Source organism: Oryza glaberrima, chromosome 3 (genome assembly GCF_000147395.1).
Source record: "Oryza glaberrima chromosome 3, OglaRS2, whole genome shotgun sequence".
NCBI lineage: Eukaryota > Viridiplantae > Streptophyta > Magnoliopsida > Poales > Poaceae > Oryza > Oryza glaberrima.
In genome coordinates this window covers 3,418,392-3,436,429 of record NC_068328.1, presented here as the reverse complement: position 1 = coordinate 3,436,429, position 18,038 = coordinate 3,418,392, and the positions used below count along the sequence as shown (strand labels likewise).

General features: G+C 42.4%; 3 protein-coding genes and 1 long non-coding RNA gene across 6 annotated transcripts; 1 reads left to right on the top strand and 3 right to left on the bottom strand.

Annotated features, from left to right (window-relative positions):
* Nucleotides 1-324: 324 nt before the first annotated feature.
* On the bottom strand, nt 325-5,437 carry LOC127768174 (F-box/kelch-repeat protein At1g55270-like). 3 transcript variants are annotated; one of them, XM_052293713.1, is made up of 4 exons: nt 5,107-5,437; nt 2,298-2,432; nt 2,196-2,252; nt 325-2,150 (listed from the first exon to the last, which is right to left on the bottom strand). In XM_052293713.1, exons 1-4 carry the CDS (start codon nt 5,170-5,172, stop codon nt 900-902), a joined length of 1,509 nt encoding a protein of 502 aa, XP_052149673.1. In that variant the 5' UTR covers nt 5,173-5,437; the 3' UTR covers nt 325-899. The 3 variants fall into 3 exon arrangements, with proteins under 3 accessions (XP_052149673.1, XP_052149672.1, XP_052149671.1); XM_052293712.1 differs by lacking the exon at nt 2,298-2,432 and having other exon boundaries at nt 325-2,252; nt 5,107-5,434; XM_052293711.1 differs by lacking the exons at nt 2,196-2,252; nt 2,298-2,432 and having other exon boundaries at nt 5,107-5,434.
* A 2,448-nt stretch (nt 5,438-7,885) lies between these two features.
* LOC127766636 (serine/threonine-protein phosphatase PP2A-4 catalytic subunit-like) lies at nt 7,886-12,428 on the top strand. The gene is made up of 11 exons (XM_052291744.1): nt 7,886-8,163; nt 8,762-8,818; nt 9,284-9,367; nt 9,466-9,537; nt 9,742-9,813; nt 10,009-10,049; nt 10,503-10,569; nt 11,127-11,318; nt 11,395-11,484; nt 11,566-11,673; nt 11,932-12,428. The coding sequence occupies exons 1-11, from the start codon at nt 8,068-8,070 to the stop codon at nt 11,995-11,997; spliced, it is 945 nt and encodes a 314-aa protein (XP_052147704.1). The 5' UTR covers nt 7,886-8,067; the 3' UTR covers nt 11,998-12,428.
* Nucleotides 11,929-16,026, bottom strand: LOC127766635 (fatty acyl-CoA reductase 2, chloroplastic-like). Its single transcript, XM_052291743.1, has 9 exons — nt 15,293-16,026; nt 15,096-15,199; nt 14,786-14,985; nt 14,568-14,668; nt 14,236-14,449; nt 13,961-14,122; nt 13,767-13,848; nt 13,272-13,687; nt 11,929-13,033 (listed from the first exon to the last, which is right to left on the bottom strand). The coding sequence occupies exons 1-9, from the start codon at nt 15,606-15,608 to the stop codon at nt 12,814-12,816; spliced, it is 1,815 nt and encodes a 604-aa protein (XP_052147703.1). The 5' UTR covers nt 15,609-16,026; the 3' UTR covers nt 11,929-12,813.
* A 736-nt stretch (nt 16,027-16,762) lies between these two features.
* Nucleotides 16,763-17,761, bottom strand: LOC127768691 (uncharacterized). Its single transcript, XR_008016609.1, has 2 exons — nt 17,493-17,761; nt 16,763-17,397 (listed from the first exon to the last, which is right to left on the bottom strand). It is a non-coding gene; the product is annotated as an uncharacterized LOC127768691 (long non-coding RNA).
* Nucleotides 17,762-18,038: the final 277 nt, after the last annotated feature.

The following is an 18,038-nucleotide window of genomic DNA, read 5'->3' as shown; positions in this document are numbered from 1 at the left end:
ACAGCAACAGAGTTCAAAGGACATACTTCCTCATTTATTTTTAATATTTAGCGCAGTTGACTTTTAAATATATATTTAATAATTTATCTTATTAAATTTTGTGCAAATATATATAAAAAATAAGTCATGTTTAAAATAACTTTAACAACAAAATAAGTCACAATAAAATAAATGATAACTACATAACTTTACTCAAATGTATATCGAAAAGTTAATGGTGTTAAATATTAAAGAAAGCAAAGGGAGTATTTGATACATGCCTATGAAATCTTTTTCAGACATAACATCCTTAAATCCACCAATCAGATTCCAAAACTGTTCTGGTGCATAACAAACAGGCAAGGATTTTATAAAGCATAAACAGTTGAACAAAACATTTATTCATTTGTTACTCTAGTCGGCTGATACGATCATACAACACAGTTTGACATGCCTAATAAGCCGAAAGAAAGATAGACATGATGATTAGGATGAAGGTGGACCACCTTCCTATCCGAAAATGTAGAACATGACAGTCGCCAATGCAACCATTACTGCCGTATCATCAGCAGTATCAGCTCAACCCCAAACCAGGAAGCATCAGCACACTGAAATCATGAATACCACTGGACAAACCACCGATGCTATGGAATATTTCTTACTCTCACATCCCAAAAAATTTCACCTTGGTTTATAGACAACCGAAGCTCCCACTTCCTCTCCTGCATGGCTACATCCAGCAGCCAGCATGAGATTTTTCCGGTACCGGAGAGATTGAGTAGGAACGAGATCGCTAGATGTTCATTCAGGCAACAGACTATCTCTTTGCTGGAGTTCTGGCACCTATTTCAGCTTCCGATTGATCGGCCCTTTCAAAATTTGAGAATGTTCCCAGTTTCCAACTTCACATGGAGCCATGCTCAAACTTGGAGCACTTGGCAATGGATAATGTGAGTCTTGAAATTACGACCCGCAATGGTGAACCACAAGTTTGCTATGAAAGACCTGTGCTGGCCCTTCCGAGCAAAAACATCCCACATGTGAGCACTGTTAATCTCGATAACTGTTGGTGTGTTTGAGACATCGACAAGAGTGATGCTCATATTGTTGCGGATAATGCAGATCTTTCCATTTAGGGAGACCAGAGCTGCAGCTTCAAAAGCTCGTGAGTTGCCCAGATGGCGCCTGCTGTCCATGAATCTGGTCCACGATCGTGTGTCCCTATCATAGACTCTAAGCTTGCATCCGTCCCGGCATTCTGCTGAATAAAGACGTCCATTAAAGCAAATGCTTGGATTCCGCCAGCCCGTAACCATTTCATCAGCAGTGACTGACCATACGTTGGATGTTGGCATATAGACCTCACTCACAACCTGACGATGAGAATCAAGCCCTTTCAGGAACCATTTGCCATCATATACAACTCCAATAAAAGGTACCATTCCCGTGCTCATTTCACTGATGTAAGACCATCTATTCCTGTTTGGGTCGTAAAATTCAGCAGATCTTAGAGTTCTTTGTATCCCTTCACACTCCCCACCAGCAACATAGAGGCGGTTGTTTATGACACAGGAACCAAAGCAGTGACGCTTTTGTAGCATATCTGGGGCTCGGAGCCACTTGTTTATCCGAGCATTGTAAAATACAACACGCCTCATAGACCCTCGGACTGGGTCTTTGCCACCAAACAGGTACAGATAGCAGCCACTAAGAACAGCACAGCCAAAGCCCACGGCCCCTGAATACTCTGCTGGAACTGGAGGGAGTGACTTCCACACCTGGTGAACTGGGTCAAAGGCATGCCAAGAAATCTTCCGATCACGGTCCCTTTTGAAGACAAAAACCCATTCTTCTGCCATGCCAAGTTTCTTACGCAAGGAATAATAATAGTTCCCAGATAACAGTCGGTTCCACCGTTTACAGACTAACCGAAGATTTGTGTGCTCAAGTCGAGGGACCCGCATGAGGCAGGTAATAGCTAGGTCGTCAGGAAGGCCAGGCAGAAGTGGTGCCTGAGTTCGGCACCTCTCTTTGCGTGAGCTCCTTGACTTGCGCTTGTTTGGTTTAATGTCAGGTTGCATGCACAGCTTTGCACCAGGGACAAACTTCCTAGCACTCACAACAGTTTTAAGACCTCCATCTACCCTGCAGTAACAAGACACAGACTCTACCTGCAAATGCATTGGTAAATGAAGTTAGGATATGCTTATACTAACCTGAATGTGGAACAGCATAAGTGAAACAAAACCACAGTAACAAGACACAGACTCTACCTGCAAATGCATTGGTAAATGAAGTTAGGATATGCTTATACTAACCTGAATGTGGAACAGCATAAGTGAAACAAAACAACAAGAAGTAACTCTCCTAAAGACACAAACATATCTTTCTGTCCAGGCACTAGCAAAATAGTGTGACGATTGCATTGCATGATGTTTATCTTTCTTATATAGCTAGCAAAATACCCATGCGTTAGCAACAGATTCCACAAAAGTATACCGTAAGTTTCTAAACTCGAAAATTATATGTATATTAATCAGGGGGGAATATATATAACTTGCAACCAAGCATCAATCCAAAAATAGCCAAGCCATGTGCATAAGTGATCTATTTGTTCACTCGCATAAGATCCCACCAACTCTGGAGGTGATGGTGGGATAGCAGGCTCATCATCGTCACTATTCACTATGATCGCTCTACTGTATAGGAAAGGAATTGGAGAATGTCTTTTGCTAACTTATGGATACAAGGACTAGATGTTAAAGGTACAGGCTTTGGTTTATCCTTTCTCCATTAAACTCCTTGTATAAGCCATTTTTAAGTGTGACATGAGCACTTGCAGCTACCTAGGGGTGTACGTGGCTAACCAGCGAAACCCACTTATTTTGACCTATAAGTGGGTTCGCGGCTGACCCACTTACACCCCTACAGCTACCACCTTGGTAGGTTTGGCCTGTCATATACTAGTATCAATTGATAAAATATAGAAAAATCATGCATTGATATTGCTAAGCTGCTCTGCTAACATATTTAAATGCATCAAATGGATCCACATATATTACTTTATCATGCAGAGGAGAGAGAAAGTTCTCTAAATTTTTAGTGCCCAAATGAAATTCCCATGTAAAATTATTCTTGTAAAAAGGCTTTGTTTCTAACCGAGGAAGAGCACCTAGATGACATCTATAAGATTGATAAAAGTGACAATGAAAAGCCCAACAAATGAGTTCACAAGAAAGGATGGTTTAGGATAGCAATTATCTCCATCTTTAACTTAAACCAAAACTAAAGAAAGTAACCTTAAGTTCCTAAAACCCTACAGATCTAGATCCACAAACAAATCACCAATATTTTTTTTTAAAAAAAAAACAACTTTTAGTAGGAATGAATCAGGTTTGCAATATCGTGCGGCAGTGCGGCTACTGCTCGGTTACAACGGTTACCTCGCACAATAATCCTCTTGGTTTTTAAAACCTCTCGGTTTTTGCGGTAACCATGACATTACCACAGTAACTGTGATAACACCAGGTAGGGGTAATCCCTCCCCAAATGGTAAGGTAAATCCTCCTAGATCCAGTGGAAAATCATACCATTCAATAAAAAAAAAACAACTTCAGACCAATAGTGGAATAACCCCTGACTCTAACCCCAAACACATGACACCCTCAACCACTGTTTTTATTAAAGCACACGATCGAAGTCATGTGACTCACCAGAGATCGAAGCACACGAGTTACACTGGCGAATGGATTCACACACTCTCTTTGTGCTGAACCCATCTCACAAAGAAAATTGCCGAGAAACTCTCTCTATAAAAAAGCCTCAATAAAAGCAGGAGAATAATGATTTTATATCAAACCGGTAAACCCCATCCAGCGCGCACATGGTTTGGTCTTGTAGGGGTTTTCTTTTGGGGGAGAGAAGGGGGCAAGTCTTGATTTGTTTGGCATTTCATTTAACGATTTGTGAAACGCTTGGGCTTTTTAATGTACTGAAATTTTTCTTAGACTAATGGTCAAAGGACCCTGCTTTTATTGAAGCAGAATAATGTACTGAATTTTACTTCTTATTGCATATGCCAGCCTTCTTTGGCGATAATTAGTTCAACAAAGAGACGGAGAATTTTAGTAGCACTTTTAATGTATGTTTGCTATGTGCTTCTCTGTCAATTTGTAAGAGACAAAGAGAGACAAATCTGATGTACAGTCTAAAGGTTCCTAAAATTGATATTGCATCCATCAAACGTTACAAACATCAGCACGGCTGGCATTATCAAATGTATAACAGTGTAAGAGACCCAGGATATCCTACCTAGTCTGGCCATTATATTTACATGACCATTTCCTGGTTCAACTATTATGGATGCTAATCTCATACTAGCATCATTATATTAGAGTTACTAGCTATGCTAGAGTAGTGTTCATCATGCTCAGCAGTTCATATGTACATGATTGGCTTGGTCGTTATAACTAGTAAGCAAACCTTACAAATTCACATACATTGCACAGAATGTCTAGCAATGTTTGTAAATAACTCTTTATTTCTCTTGATACAAAAATGCACTCCTTGCGTATTCCCAAAAAGAATGTCTAGCAATGGATCAGACGCTTGTGTAGCTCATGTGTGACACATGGAGCTAGGAATAGGATGATTTGCTAGTGCTACTTCCTCCTTAATTCATCCCTAAAAAATGACTATGATGAGAAAAAAATATTATATGCTAGCTTTTAAATGGGGACAAAAGAAGGGACGAACAGATTTGGTGATCCCATACTGATACAAATTGTCCATCTAGCAGTATTTTGACCAGCAAAAACTCACGAAGTGGCATCAGCACAGCAAAGATTACTTCACCAAAAATAACTACCACGCATTCACAGATAATTGGAACCTATACTCCAATACCAAGCCCTAAGAACGCAGATCGAGCCCTCGTCCATATCAAAAACCCACAAATACGCCAGGGCATGAACAGGAAAACCCTTAGATTCAGCACTTGGCAGCCAAAGGTTGACGCCTTTGGGCCAAGAACACTACCCCGGAGCTAAATTCACGCGACCTGCGGCCTCAAAACAAGAAGCGACGCTCCTCTAGGGCCAGAGAGAAGATTAGGGGGACGGAACTCACCAGTGGCACCCGGACGCGGATTCCGGCCGCGGGCCGCGGCGGCGCGCCTCCGGCAGCCGCGTCCATTGCCGGATCGATCCGGGCAGGCAAGAACCCCCGCGATTCGGCCCCCCAGGAGCCAAGAACCCGCCTCTCCCTCCTCTCCTCTCCTCCTCGCTACTACAGGAAGAGGTCGCCTTGGTTTCAAACCAGCAGCAGCAGCAGTGGGATGGGGGAGGCCGCAGATGCAGGAGATGCTCTCCTCTCCTGGGAGCTTGGGTTGGTTTGGCTTCGAATCTTGCGGCGTGTTCAGGACTTCAGGTCAGTACGGCTCGAGCTCGAGACGTCAAGGTTCTCAAGACTCGTGTGGACTCTCGGGCACATGAGACACACGCACAGTCCACGTCGTGTTCAGACCCGTGTACTGCCCTACAGCAAGGGCTACCACCCTGAATGACTGGCTTCTTCTGTTGAAGCATGGAAAATTGTTTTGCCCTAATATAAAGAATTTTAATATGACCACTCGTCTTATTTAAAATTAATATAAAAAACTCGTCTTATTTAAAAATTTTATGTAAATATAAAAAACAAAAAGTTGTGTTTAAAGTATTTTAAATAATAAATTAAGTCATAAATAAAATAAATAATAATTTCAAAATTTTTAAATAAGATAAATAGTTAAACAATACAGGTAAAATGTCAAAATCTCTTATATTAAGGGACCAAGGAAGTACGTTTTATCTTCGAAGAATTGCAGTCTCAGTAAACCCCATTGTAATGTTTCTTTTCCTCGACTCTAAACTTCCGTACCCAAAACCTAGTTAGTCATTTACTGGCAAAAATAAGTTCGCTTAAGGGCCTTTCTAGTTTTTGTTAGAACATGAGTGTTCTTTCATATCACATCTTGTAAGTGAAGATTTAATTCCTGAGTAATATATCCCTTTCCCCCCAAAAAAAATTCACCTCCCTTATTTTTCGTTTACATGTTTTTTAATATGTAAAATAGTGTATTTTTTTGCAAAACTTTATATATATAAGTTGTTTTTTTAAAAAGTAAATGAGTTCACTTTATAAGTTTATAATAGTTAATGTTCAATTAATCATGTATTAATGTTTTTTCGCATGCGCTAAAAATCATGAACATAGCCTTAGCTTTTAAGTACTACTGGAATAAATAGAATTGGGGATAAGAAAAGTCGTACTAGTTCGTCGTATAACGGAATCCAAACAAGGTAAGAACGACATAAAACAAAGCAATTATCATCCACGGCATAATAGCTTGAAGATGTACTTTCGTGTTTAGTTTGTATGGTATATGATTTTCTGAAGTGTTGATGGAATTTATAGGTAAATAAATTATAAATTAGTAAAGATGGCTTAATTACTATTTTGCTTATGACAGATATGACTCTATAAAAGTTAATCGCACGGCTATAATAAAATAAGAAAAGTAAAAATTAGATCTAATAGACTCTCTGTAACCCTCAGTAAAAAAGGCTAAGGCAGCCATGACTGGTATTGGTGTGGAATCATGTTGATCAATGAAAGGTGACGAAAACCTATTGAAAAATTTTGTTAGCAACAAGAGATCTAAGAATGGTGCAGGAGTTTAACTGGATCAAACCGATTACTTAATATAACTTTTTATGTTAAAACGGATTCATGGTGTGATAATAAAATGCCTCAAAAGTTCTATTCATATGAACATTGAATAATGTTTCACAAATTATTTAAAAATTTCAAACAAATAAAAGGTACCCTTCCCAAAAGGTTTTTAACAGTGGCATATCTACATGTTGAGAATAAAAGGCAATAGCTATTAATCCGATCAGATTTAATTGTCGAGACTACAGCAATACACATTTTTTATCAGTACATACGTTAGCTCATTCCTTTATTTGTTTTGTTTATAGCCATAAAAACAAACTTCGTGCATGAAACAGTCTTAAACTCTCTAGAATTTTATTAAGAAAAACCTCCATTTCGGGCCCCTTTGAATCACAGGAATGGAAAAACGGAGAAATAGAAAAAACATATGATTCTAATAGGAATGTAAGTATAAAACAGAGGATTGCAAAACATAGGAAAAACGTAGGAATGATCGTTTGATTGGACCATAGAAAAAACACAGGAATTTGAGGAGAGATAAAGACTCAAAGGATTTTTTCTATGAGGTTCTACCTCTTGTTAAAATTCCTCCAAAACTTGTATAGGAAGAGGCATTCCATAGGAATTTCATAGGATTCCATAGGGTTCATTCCTTTGATTCAAAGGGCTTTGTAGAAAAAATTCCTATAAAAATAAAATCCTCTAAAATTACTATAAATTTCCTTTGAATCAAATGGGGCCTTCAAATGGTACTCCTATACAACTGCAATTTGATACTCCTCCATGTAGAAACCTCCATTTCAAAACAGTGATCCTATTCGAAAACTTCACGCCTCCGACACGTGGGGCCCACCGTCCAAGTACTCACATGCCACAGCAGCCCACGTACTCCGTTTCCTCTCCAGTCCGTCCATCCATCCACAAACGGCTGACATGCGGGCCCCACCCCCACCCCCTTGTTGTCCAGGAAGCTCCGCGAACGAACAAACTATCCGTGGGCTTCCTTCCTCTCCAGTACGCGTCGCCCCGCCACGCCAGCGACTGGCACGCGGGGCCCACGCGCCGGCCAACCTGTCAGCGACGGACAGCGCAGTCCTCCCCTCCAACCACACGCAGCGAGGGGAGAGGGGATGGGCCCACGTGTCAGGTTGCCCTCCCGTCCAGTACTCTGATACTCTCTCTCTCTCTCTCTCTCTCCCTCTCCCTCCCTCCCGTGTCCACAGTTTCTCTCTCTTCTCTTCTCTTCTCTTTCTCACAGTCTCACTCTCCCAATCCGCCTCGGCCCGAGCGCGCGCGCTCTTTCCCCCCCTCGCCGCCGGCGACGAGCTCGAGGCGGCGGTGCGCTCGCCTACCTCCGGAGGGCGGAGCGGGGGGATGGAGCCCATGAGCGTGGACGGCGGCGGGGGATGCGGCGGCCTGGACACGCAGATCGAGCAGCTGATGCAGTGTCGCCCGCTCGCCGAGCAGGAGGTGAGAGCGAGCGAGCGAGATCCCTCTGCTGCTGCTGCTGCTCTGGCTTTTCCGCGTTCTGGTCTCGCCGTTCGTCCCGCCGGCGATGGCTCCGCGGGGGGCGCCCCGATCTGGGGAATATGGTGGCGCTTTGATCTGTTCCTAGGGTTTTTGGGTTGGGGGGTTCGGATTTGCCGTGTGATCCGGTGGTTCGCGAGCGATTGGCGCGTAGTTTTTGTTGTGCTGGGTGATTTGGCGGTTTGGAGAGGGGTTCGAGTGCTTGTTTGTTGTGGCTGGCGAGGGCAACTTGGAATTTGGTGCCTTCCGATGTGATGATCCAGATTTGGTTCATGGTAGTAGATCGCTAGAGATGGTCGCGGAAAGTAGCATAAAAATTGGAAATTTACAAGCACACGTAGTCACTGCTACCTTTTGTTTTGATCGCAAATTAGGTTCACATGCTTATAACCTGTAGAATACGATAGGATATATACATATGTGTGGATATGCATGGACGGTTGACCAAAAATAGGAACATTTGATGGGCATAAATGTCTACACAACTGGTGTTCTTATATTCCTGGAATCTACGTGTGTTCTAATGGACCCTCAATTGCAGGTTAAAGCACTGTGCGAGAAGGCCAAGGAGATATTGATGGAGGAAAGCAATGTTCAGGTATCGCATACTGCCGGTTCTTTTCTCACTGTTATGCTGGGTATATTTCAGGATAGGTGTGAGTGTGACAGGATTTCCTTATTGCTTCTTCAACAGTTGATTGAACCTGCACTATGGTTTTGGCATTGTATTTGAGCAAGGGTACTTCATAGTGTTACACAAGTTAGTTGGTCCCTTGATATGTTTTAGTCATACATTTCTGTGCCTTTCAATCCAACCATAATTCTGCCAATGCTGATGACTAAAATAAACACAGGAATTCAAGTCTTCCTCCTTCCATTCAATTTTCATCACCTTAATTTTTACCCCCTCTTTTACATGCCATTCAGATAGCTCATAGTATGTGCACATACAATTCTGCTAAGACGTTCTCAAAATATTTGCATGTTCTGTTCCATGGTAATTTGGTAAGGTAGATGAGTACTGGTTTTAAGGTTTTGCCTTTTTTTTTTTTTGGTTATGCAGCCTGTCAAAAGCCCAGTAACGATTTGTGGTGATATTCATGGACAATTCCATGATCTTGTAGAACTTTTTCGGATCGGTGGGAAGGTACCATTTGCATTTACTTTTGCTACCATACTTTGAAATCTTCCTTTCGTTATTCTGTTCTTAAAGATACTTAATATATTTGTTCTTCTTTGTTTCAGTGCCCAGATACTAATTATTTATTTATGGGGGATTATGTGGATCGTGGCTATTACTCTGTTGAGACTGTTACTGTAAGAGTTAACCTACTTATTTTCTTTGATGAGTATTTATATACAGTTTTACAGAAGCTGTCGAGTTTCACATACCAGATTTATTTGTTCTTATTGGCCAGTAACAAAATTCGATTACTGGAATTCTTTCAAATATTTCAATTGTTTTATGTTTGAGATCATGTCATTATGTGTAAGCACTACTGAGTGGTATTCCTTATCCAGCTTTTGGTAGCGCTGAAGGTGCGTCACCCACATCGGATTACAATCCTTCGCGGAAATCATGAGAGCCGGCAGGTGCTGTTCAACTTTTTTCAATGACTATGTGCAGACTTGGCCGCAATTTTCTCAGTTGATTAGAAATTTGAGCAAATTTGTTGAATTCTTCTGGTTTCTGTTTAGCACAGTTTGTTTTATTATCGTCTGTCTGTCATAATGGTGAATTAGTTATGTCTATGTTAAACTGAAAATATTATTTTATGATGATTGCAGATCACACAGGTTTATGGATTCTACGACGAATGTTTACGAAAGTGAGTTTGTTTAGGTGCTTCATGAAAATTAATCTTAATCCTGTTCCAGGTCTAGCCTTGTAGGCTGCTCAGTATGAACTGCATCATTGCTGCCATGGCAGAAACTCTATGCATGTTCTGTCTGATCCTAGAGTTATGTGGTACTTCTTGTCCTTGTCTCAGTATAATAGACAGACGAGCAAAGTTTTAGTATATGTGGAATCTATTTGGTATCATGTGCCCTTTTTTTCTTTCTGTGCGGTAGTATATAGGTTTTGTGTTGTTTGTATATTAGTGTTCTGTACCTTTTGAACCTATGTGGTAGTACATATCATTAATTCAATATGTTTCAAACAAAACAGTGATATTGTTTATTAATTTATAGTAGTGAAATTTGCAACAATGATTTGCTACTAGATGTTTGAAATGGAGTCATATTTTTAATTTGTGTTGTTGACCCTTCTTTCAAACCAGGTATGGCAATGCAAATGTATGGAAGATATTCACGGATTTATTTGACTATTTTCCACTGACAGCACTGGTATGTGCTCTGAACTGGGACCTCGTCTTTTTCTTTAAGTTGGTTTGTTCTGTCATTTCTAAGTATCTCTTGTTTTTCTTTATTTTTTTGTTTTGCATTTATTGCATGGTACACTGTTTCAATATGGAAGCCTAGTTTGTTTTTCACCTGTATGATAACTACTGATTGTATATCGCCACCTGCAGACTTGATAGCTGGGAACATATCGATGGGGCATGACTAGTGTCTTTACCTTGTGAAAGAATGCGACATATCATACATTATGTATTTACAGCTGCATAATTGAAATTCCTTGGCCATTTGGGAGTTGTGTGACATCATACCAAGTTGCTAACAGTGATGTTCTCTCTGGTAGATCTTTGGATTTTCAATTGTATGGATGCATTATTTGAATCATGTAAAGTGGTCATCAATAAACGTTTAATGTAGTGCATAACTCTTTTTACTGCAAAATCATTAACTGTACATACAATAACTGCATTCCATCCTCAATAAACCCATATTGTCAGCATTATGCATCTATGAGCCATGTTAATATTTTCTTTATGTTCTTGAAGGTGGAATCTGAAATTTTCTGCCTGCATGGTGGTTTATCTCCATCAATTGAGAACCTTGATAGTGTGCGTAGCTTAGATCGTGTCCAAGAGGTTCCGCATGAGGGACCAATGTGTGATCTTCTATGGTCTGATCCAGATGACCGGTGTGGTTGGGGCATATCTCCTCGTGGTGCTGGCTACACTTTTGGGCAGGTACTACACTGTCTTGAACTTTTTCAGTTGCAGATGTTTTAATTATAGTTTGTTCATTCTTTCTTTTGTTTTCCAGGATATATCCGAGCAATTCAATCACACCAACAATCTCAAACTTGTAGCTCGGGCTCATCAACTAGTTATGGAAGGATATAATTGGGCTCATGTAAGCTTACTGAACCTTTGGATACTTTATCAGGCGTGTTGTGCAAGTAATATGTCATAATTATTCACTATGCACATACAGGAACAAAAAGTTGTTACTATATTCAGTGCTCCAAATTATTGTTACCGATGTGGGAATATGGCATCCATTTTGGAAGTTGATGACTGCAACAGCCATACTTTTATTCAGGTGATTACTGCTAACTTTATTCTTTACAACAACTTTCCGGCTTCCTTGGTTCGTTAAGTTCATGTAATACGTGCTGGTCATGGCTTAACTGTCAATGTAAGGTGTTGGAAATCTGAATTAGATGAATTAGAATGTTGATAACTTGATTTTGCTCTTTCCTTCATTCAATTCATTTAAAATACGCATTCTGAATTCTGATAGTTAGCTCAATTGCATATCCTGTAGTTGGCTAATCATGTTGGTTTCCTATTGTTGCAGTTCGAACCAGCTCCTAGGAGAGGTGAGCCTGACGTGACACGGAGGACGCCCGATTATTTCCTTTGAGTTAATGGTGCTACCATTTGTCACCTTGTATTGCGAATTTGCGATAGTCAAATGCTGGTCAGTGATACTTTGCTGGACTGTGAAACCTGCGCATAGGCCAACCAACAATAACAAGGGAACATCAGATCCCTTCGTAAAACTTGACCCTCCATTGGTCAATGCAAGAGATGCTGCTATCCTGAAACAAAGTGTCATGCTCATGCAGCGATGCCTGAGTTTTTCAGGTGATAAAAAAGGCCCATCCATCCTCACCCTCTCCGTTTTAGGCATTTTTACAGAGGAAATCTAGTGGCAAGACTGAACTTCTATTTGTATTTTGTAGCGTAAGCTTGTATCGATAGTCTTGTAATTTGTATCATCAATGGCAAGGCAACCTAATCATCTTTCGGTGTAGTATTCCGAATTTTGGGGGTGGTTACCCTGATGTGCTACAGTGCAGTGTTCCATGGCACCTTTTTCTCTAGCTGGATGTTTTTCTTCGCATGTATCTGACATTCTGGTTTTCAAATTTCGCACTACTCTACAAGTACTCCATACTGTTCTAGACATGTACTTGATCAAAGCCAAAAACTTGGTCAACCGATGTTCTCTCTGCTAAATTATATTCTGAATTATGTGCATCTTTTGTAAATTCTGTTAAATTGATTGCCAATTTTTGCTCTGATTACATAGTGATAGAGAACATACTATCAACCTTAATTACTGCAGCACAAAGATCATCTGTCAGATTGCCACGGCAGAACAAGTTAACAACAATCTAGCCTAGTGTACACGCCGCGCATGCATCCTCCTCTTCTCCGGCGCCGGCCTGGCCATTCAAACGGAGGCGCCGGCGAGCAGCGAGGCGTTCGACGACGACGACGCGCCGCTGCCGCCGCCGACGCCCCTCCCCTTCATGACGTGCTTCCTGAGCCCCGGGATGTGCACTTTGGTGATGTAGTCCGTCCACTCGATGCTCCTCACGTCGAAGTGGAACCGCGCCTTCTCCTCCTCCGACATCTCCCCGATCAGCGCCTCCGTGTTCCCATTGTCGAACCTGCCGCCGCCGCCATGGCCGGCGATCGAGCTCATCAGCATCTCAAATTCACAATGCATTATCCATAGCGGGTATATACGAATGTGCTCCCCCGTTTTTAAATATTTTATGCCATCAACTTTTTAAATATATTTGACCATTCGTTTTATTAAAAAGAAATTAAGTAATTATTAATTCTTTTTATATTATTTAATTTATTGTTAAATATACTTATATGTACACGGTCTATGAAACAAACCTGCCGCCGTAGAAGGTGTAGGGCTGGTAGATGCTGCCGAGGTAGATGGTCTGCTCGACGGACTTGGCGCAGAGCTCGCGCAGCCGCTGCGACACCCTCTCGTCTCCGGCGCCGGCGCCGGCGCCGGCGAGGCGGGCGGCGCGCAGCAGCGCGTCGGTCTCGACGTAGCTGGCGAACTGCTCCATGGTGTCGAACAGCCGCATCGGCGGCACGTGGATGGGCCGCCCCGCCGCGTCGCTGTACGGCGACCCCGTGAAGTGCTGGAAGAGGAACCGGCTCAGGTCGCCGAACGCCAGCGGGTTCACCGTCGACGACGCCACGTGGTACACGTGCATCCCCTCCGCCGCCGCCGCGCCGCCGCGCCCGTGCTTCGCCATCGACGCCAGCGTTGCGTTCACCACCATGTCCGCCGGAACCTTCCATCACAAATCGCCATAGTTAATCGATTAACCACTAATCGCAATTAGCGAATTTAATCATCTGCTTAATCATTACCACGTCAAGAACACCCTCCGGGTCAGCGAGGAACCCGCTCAGCTGGCCTTTGCCGTAGTACAGTACAACAGGATCCATCATCCTAATCAAGCTCAAATTCATTTCGCCAAAATCAATGCCAATTCATCGTAAACTAAATTATCTCATGAACTAAAATTGGTTTAAGTTGGTGAACTTTGATTTACAATTTGTACCTGTTCCCTTCCATCCAACCGGGGAAGGGATCCCTCCAGGTGCTCTCGATGACGCTTGGCCTGATGGTGACAACCGGTATATCTCCTCGCATGGAGTTGATCACCATCTCTCCCATGGCCTTGGTGAACACATATGTATCTTGCCACCCATGGAGTTTTGCCCTACAAATCAAACCCAAATCAAGCGAATTAACCAATGCTGTTTCATGTGTGCAATTGCATAATCTTGCCACTGCACATTCAGACTTGAAACGTTTCTGGCATTGCGTGTATACCTCTCTAATCCTAACTCTTTCATTTCTTCAGAGAAAGAGGCTGAATCATCACCGTGTCTCCTGTGGTCAAAAGCCAGCTTGATCTCTGCCTCGATGTCAAGCATGGTGTTCTTGTGTTCTGAAGAATCTGGAGATCCTAACTCCTTGGCTATGGTGTCCCCCAAGCGAAATGGCTTCTCTAGCACCACACCTTGCCTCTGTCCGTTCACATATGCTGATTGCCAAACATGAAATTCAAAATCCACAGTAGAGAGATATATCTAAGGTTTTTGGAGGTAATTTCAGTGCAAGTTTTCAGCACAAGAGCTTTTCATTTGACATGCATTTCTGACCTGTTGACACTTGCAAGAACAGCTTCAGCCTCCGAAACCGCTGCGCGAAGCTCATTATCCTGAATGGCCCTACGGTGTTGATGTCCATTGCAACATCGTACCTGCAAAATCGAACCAAATGCAGCAACAGTGATCAATTCATATGCTTATTATACATGAAGTGATCCAATTAAGAACTCATCTTTGGAGCAACACTGCAGTTCAGAGAATGACAAAACCTCTCGTCGAAAGTGGTGTTTGCTGCTGAGTTGACGATGATGTCGACCTCGTCGGCGATCACGCCGGCAAGCTCAGGGGCGATGCCAACGTTGGCTTCTCTGACATCTCCGACTACAGGCACCAGCTTTCTTGCCGCGAAGCTGTGGTAATCCTTGCCATGGATTTCCTGCAAACGACTGAACAATTCTGTGTCCACAACCTGCACATCACACAGTTAAAACAAAAGGAAAAATACAGTCAAACAGATGAACAGATAGGTACTAACAAATGTTTCTCTGAAATGGATCGAACAATGATCGCAAGTAGAACCTCGTTGTGCAATCTTTTCAGTGCTGCGTCACCGTCCTTCGCCTTGATCAGCACGTAGATCTTGCCAACGTCGGGATTCGTCCGCAATATCTTCTCGATGAGAACTGATCCAGATGATCAAGCAAAATCAAGAAGAGACGCGAGCTACGTACGTTGGATGATCCAAATTTAAGAGAGGAAGAAGATAGATTTACTACCTTTTGCCAGGAACCCGGTTCCGCCGGTGATGAGGAAGTTCTTGCCGCCGAGGAACTCCGCGATCCCAATGCCGCCGGCGTGACCCTCCGCCGCCGCCGCCGAGTTCTTGCCGTGCACGGAGGAGGAAGACGAGGAGGAGACGCAGCACGCCACGCCACAACCGCTTCCCTTCCTCCTCACCGGCAGTGCAGCAACAACCGGAAGCACGCTTCTGCCATGACCACGGCGACCTCCCAGCTCACCGGCAAATCCCGGCCGTCTCCCTGCAGCGGCGACGGCGACACGGGATAGGTTCACGCATGAACTCATCCCCATGGCCGCCTGACGAGACGAAGAAGAAGAAGATAGACACGTTCTTGCCCACAAAGCCCAAGCAATGCAAAGCAAGCAAACGATCAAAGCTTGGCTGCGAGTGTAGAAGCTTGGTAGGTGAGCGTGTGCTACAGCAATCTACTTCTACTTCCTTCCTGCCTTGTGATCAAACTGCCAATCACCTGAGCTGTGATCGAGTTAGTCACCTACAAATTAATCCAAGCAAAGCGAAGCTGAATTAATCGAACAGAACAGCTAGGGAGCTGTAGCTGAGCAGCTCAGAGCTCAGAGAGGCAGAGAGGGGGTTAAATGACGCAGGAGGATTTAAAGCTGCTTAGCTTCAGTCTTGCAGATTGCAGGAGGAGGCCATCTTTTTGCCGCTGGTCAGTGAAGCAATTTATAATAAGGGACGCTAAGCTGCTGAGTCTTTTGGGCTTATGGCATGCAAAGCTCGTGCACTTCTTGGAAATGCAGTGGTTCATGCAAAAGATTCAGTTCCCTGGGGCGGCCCAAAGTTGCTTGTTGATGATAGCAACCATCTTATTATGGAAATCGCAATGAAGTATGATAATAAAACATTAAATCAACTCTAAAAATAAGTATAATAGGTTTTGAAATTTAAATCTTAGTTGCGGTTGATAAGCTAAAGAGTAAATAGTGGAGACATAACACTTGTACTTGAACTTCAAGGTCATGTTCTTTTCAACTATTTCACTAGATTATTGTCATGGATTATTTATTCCTGTCTCTACATTAACCGTGTTTAGTTGTTTTGGTAAAAAAAAATTAACGTATACGGACACACATTTGAAGTATTAAACGTAGACTAATAACAAAACAAATTACAGATTCCGCCTGTAAACTGCGAGACGAATCTATCAAGTCTAATTAATCCATCATTAGCAAATGTTTACTGTAGCACCATATTGTTAAATCATGGCATAATTAAGCTCAAAAGATTCGTCTCACAATTTACATGCAAATTGTGCAATTGTTTTTTTTCGTCCACATTTAATGGTCCATACATGTGTCCAAACATTTGATGCGTCGGAAAAGTTTGAAGTTTGAATGGAAGTAAACACAGCCATAATACGGTTCGTAATTTGAGGTGATGTGTGTTCTAGATGAAGAAATATATGGCTGTATCCCCCAATGCCCTACCCCTACGTCATAGAAGCGTTCACATCATTCCTCAATTACTAGATGCTTACAAGTCTAATAATATCGGGAACTTTTAATGCTTACATATCTACAAGATATTCACTAATATTGGGAACTTTTATTGCTTACATATCTACAAGATATTCATTGATAGTTATATATAATTTCATGTACTTATAGAGTACTGTAAAATTCATTGACAATAGAACTATAGGGTTAATTAGAACCATATCATTACTTTATAGTTATTGGAGATACCACTACTTATCTTTTCAGTGCAATCATTAAAATTTTTTGGACCATTTTATCCTTCTTCCTCTCCTTTCCCCTCTCTCCTCTCACCCATTTCCAGTGAGTCCGGCCACCCTCTGCACCTCCAATTTCCCCTAAGTACCTCACCAATGCCACATGCTTCCCCACGCCTCCTCCTTTGGCGCATGCATTGGGGAAAGGGGACAAAGGTTGAGGTCAGTCTCGCTCGGCCACCTCCCTCATTCCTCTTCAACCGGACACCGATTTTGTCTTGACTCTAGACGCCACAGTTGTCAAGCGGGTGTAAGTGGGCTAACCATCAGGGACGAAGGCAAAGGTCGGGACGAAAGGCAGATCCAATAGTGGAGAGGTCCTACAGCTGCGAGAACGTCAATTTAGCTACGCCCGAAGTGACAGGAGAGGGAAAGGAAGAGATGAGGGGAGAAAGGAAGAGAAGGGAACTATTGGTCCAACCTCATTGCTCGTCACCGCCGGAGTGAGTAAATTGGGGAGACGAAGAGAGAACCATGAGACCCAATCTCATGAGGGTAAGTAGAGGGGGAGGAGCTGCCGAAGGGAGAAAGGAAGAGAAGGGAACCATTGGCCCTACCTCACTACTCGCCACCGCTAGAGTGAGTAAATTGGGAAGACGAAGAGAGAACCATGAGACCCAACCTCATCGGGGTAAGTAGAGGGGGAGGAGCTGCCGAAGTGAACAACACCACCCACCGCTCCACCAGCGAAAGGAGAGGAATATGGTAAAAAATAATAATTTGACAAATACATCATAGGGGTAAATAATGACATATGGGTCCAAACATATAGGGGTTTGATCAGGTTGATGCCATATCAAACTATACCATTTTTTTAAGTTTTTTAAGTTGTCAAAAATGTGCATAAATGTAGTTTTTTTTTTTGCCAAACTTTGAAAAATACATAAAAAATCATGCTAAAATTTTGGTAATATTGCCAACTTAAACAAATTTTGTTAAGTTTTATTTTGACAACAATCTAAACAGC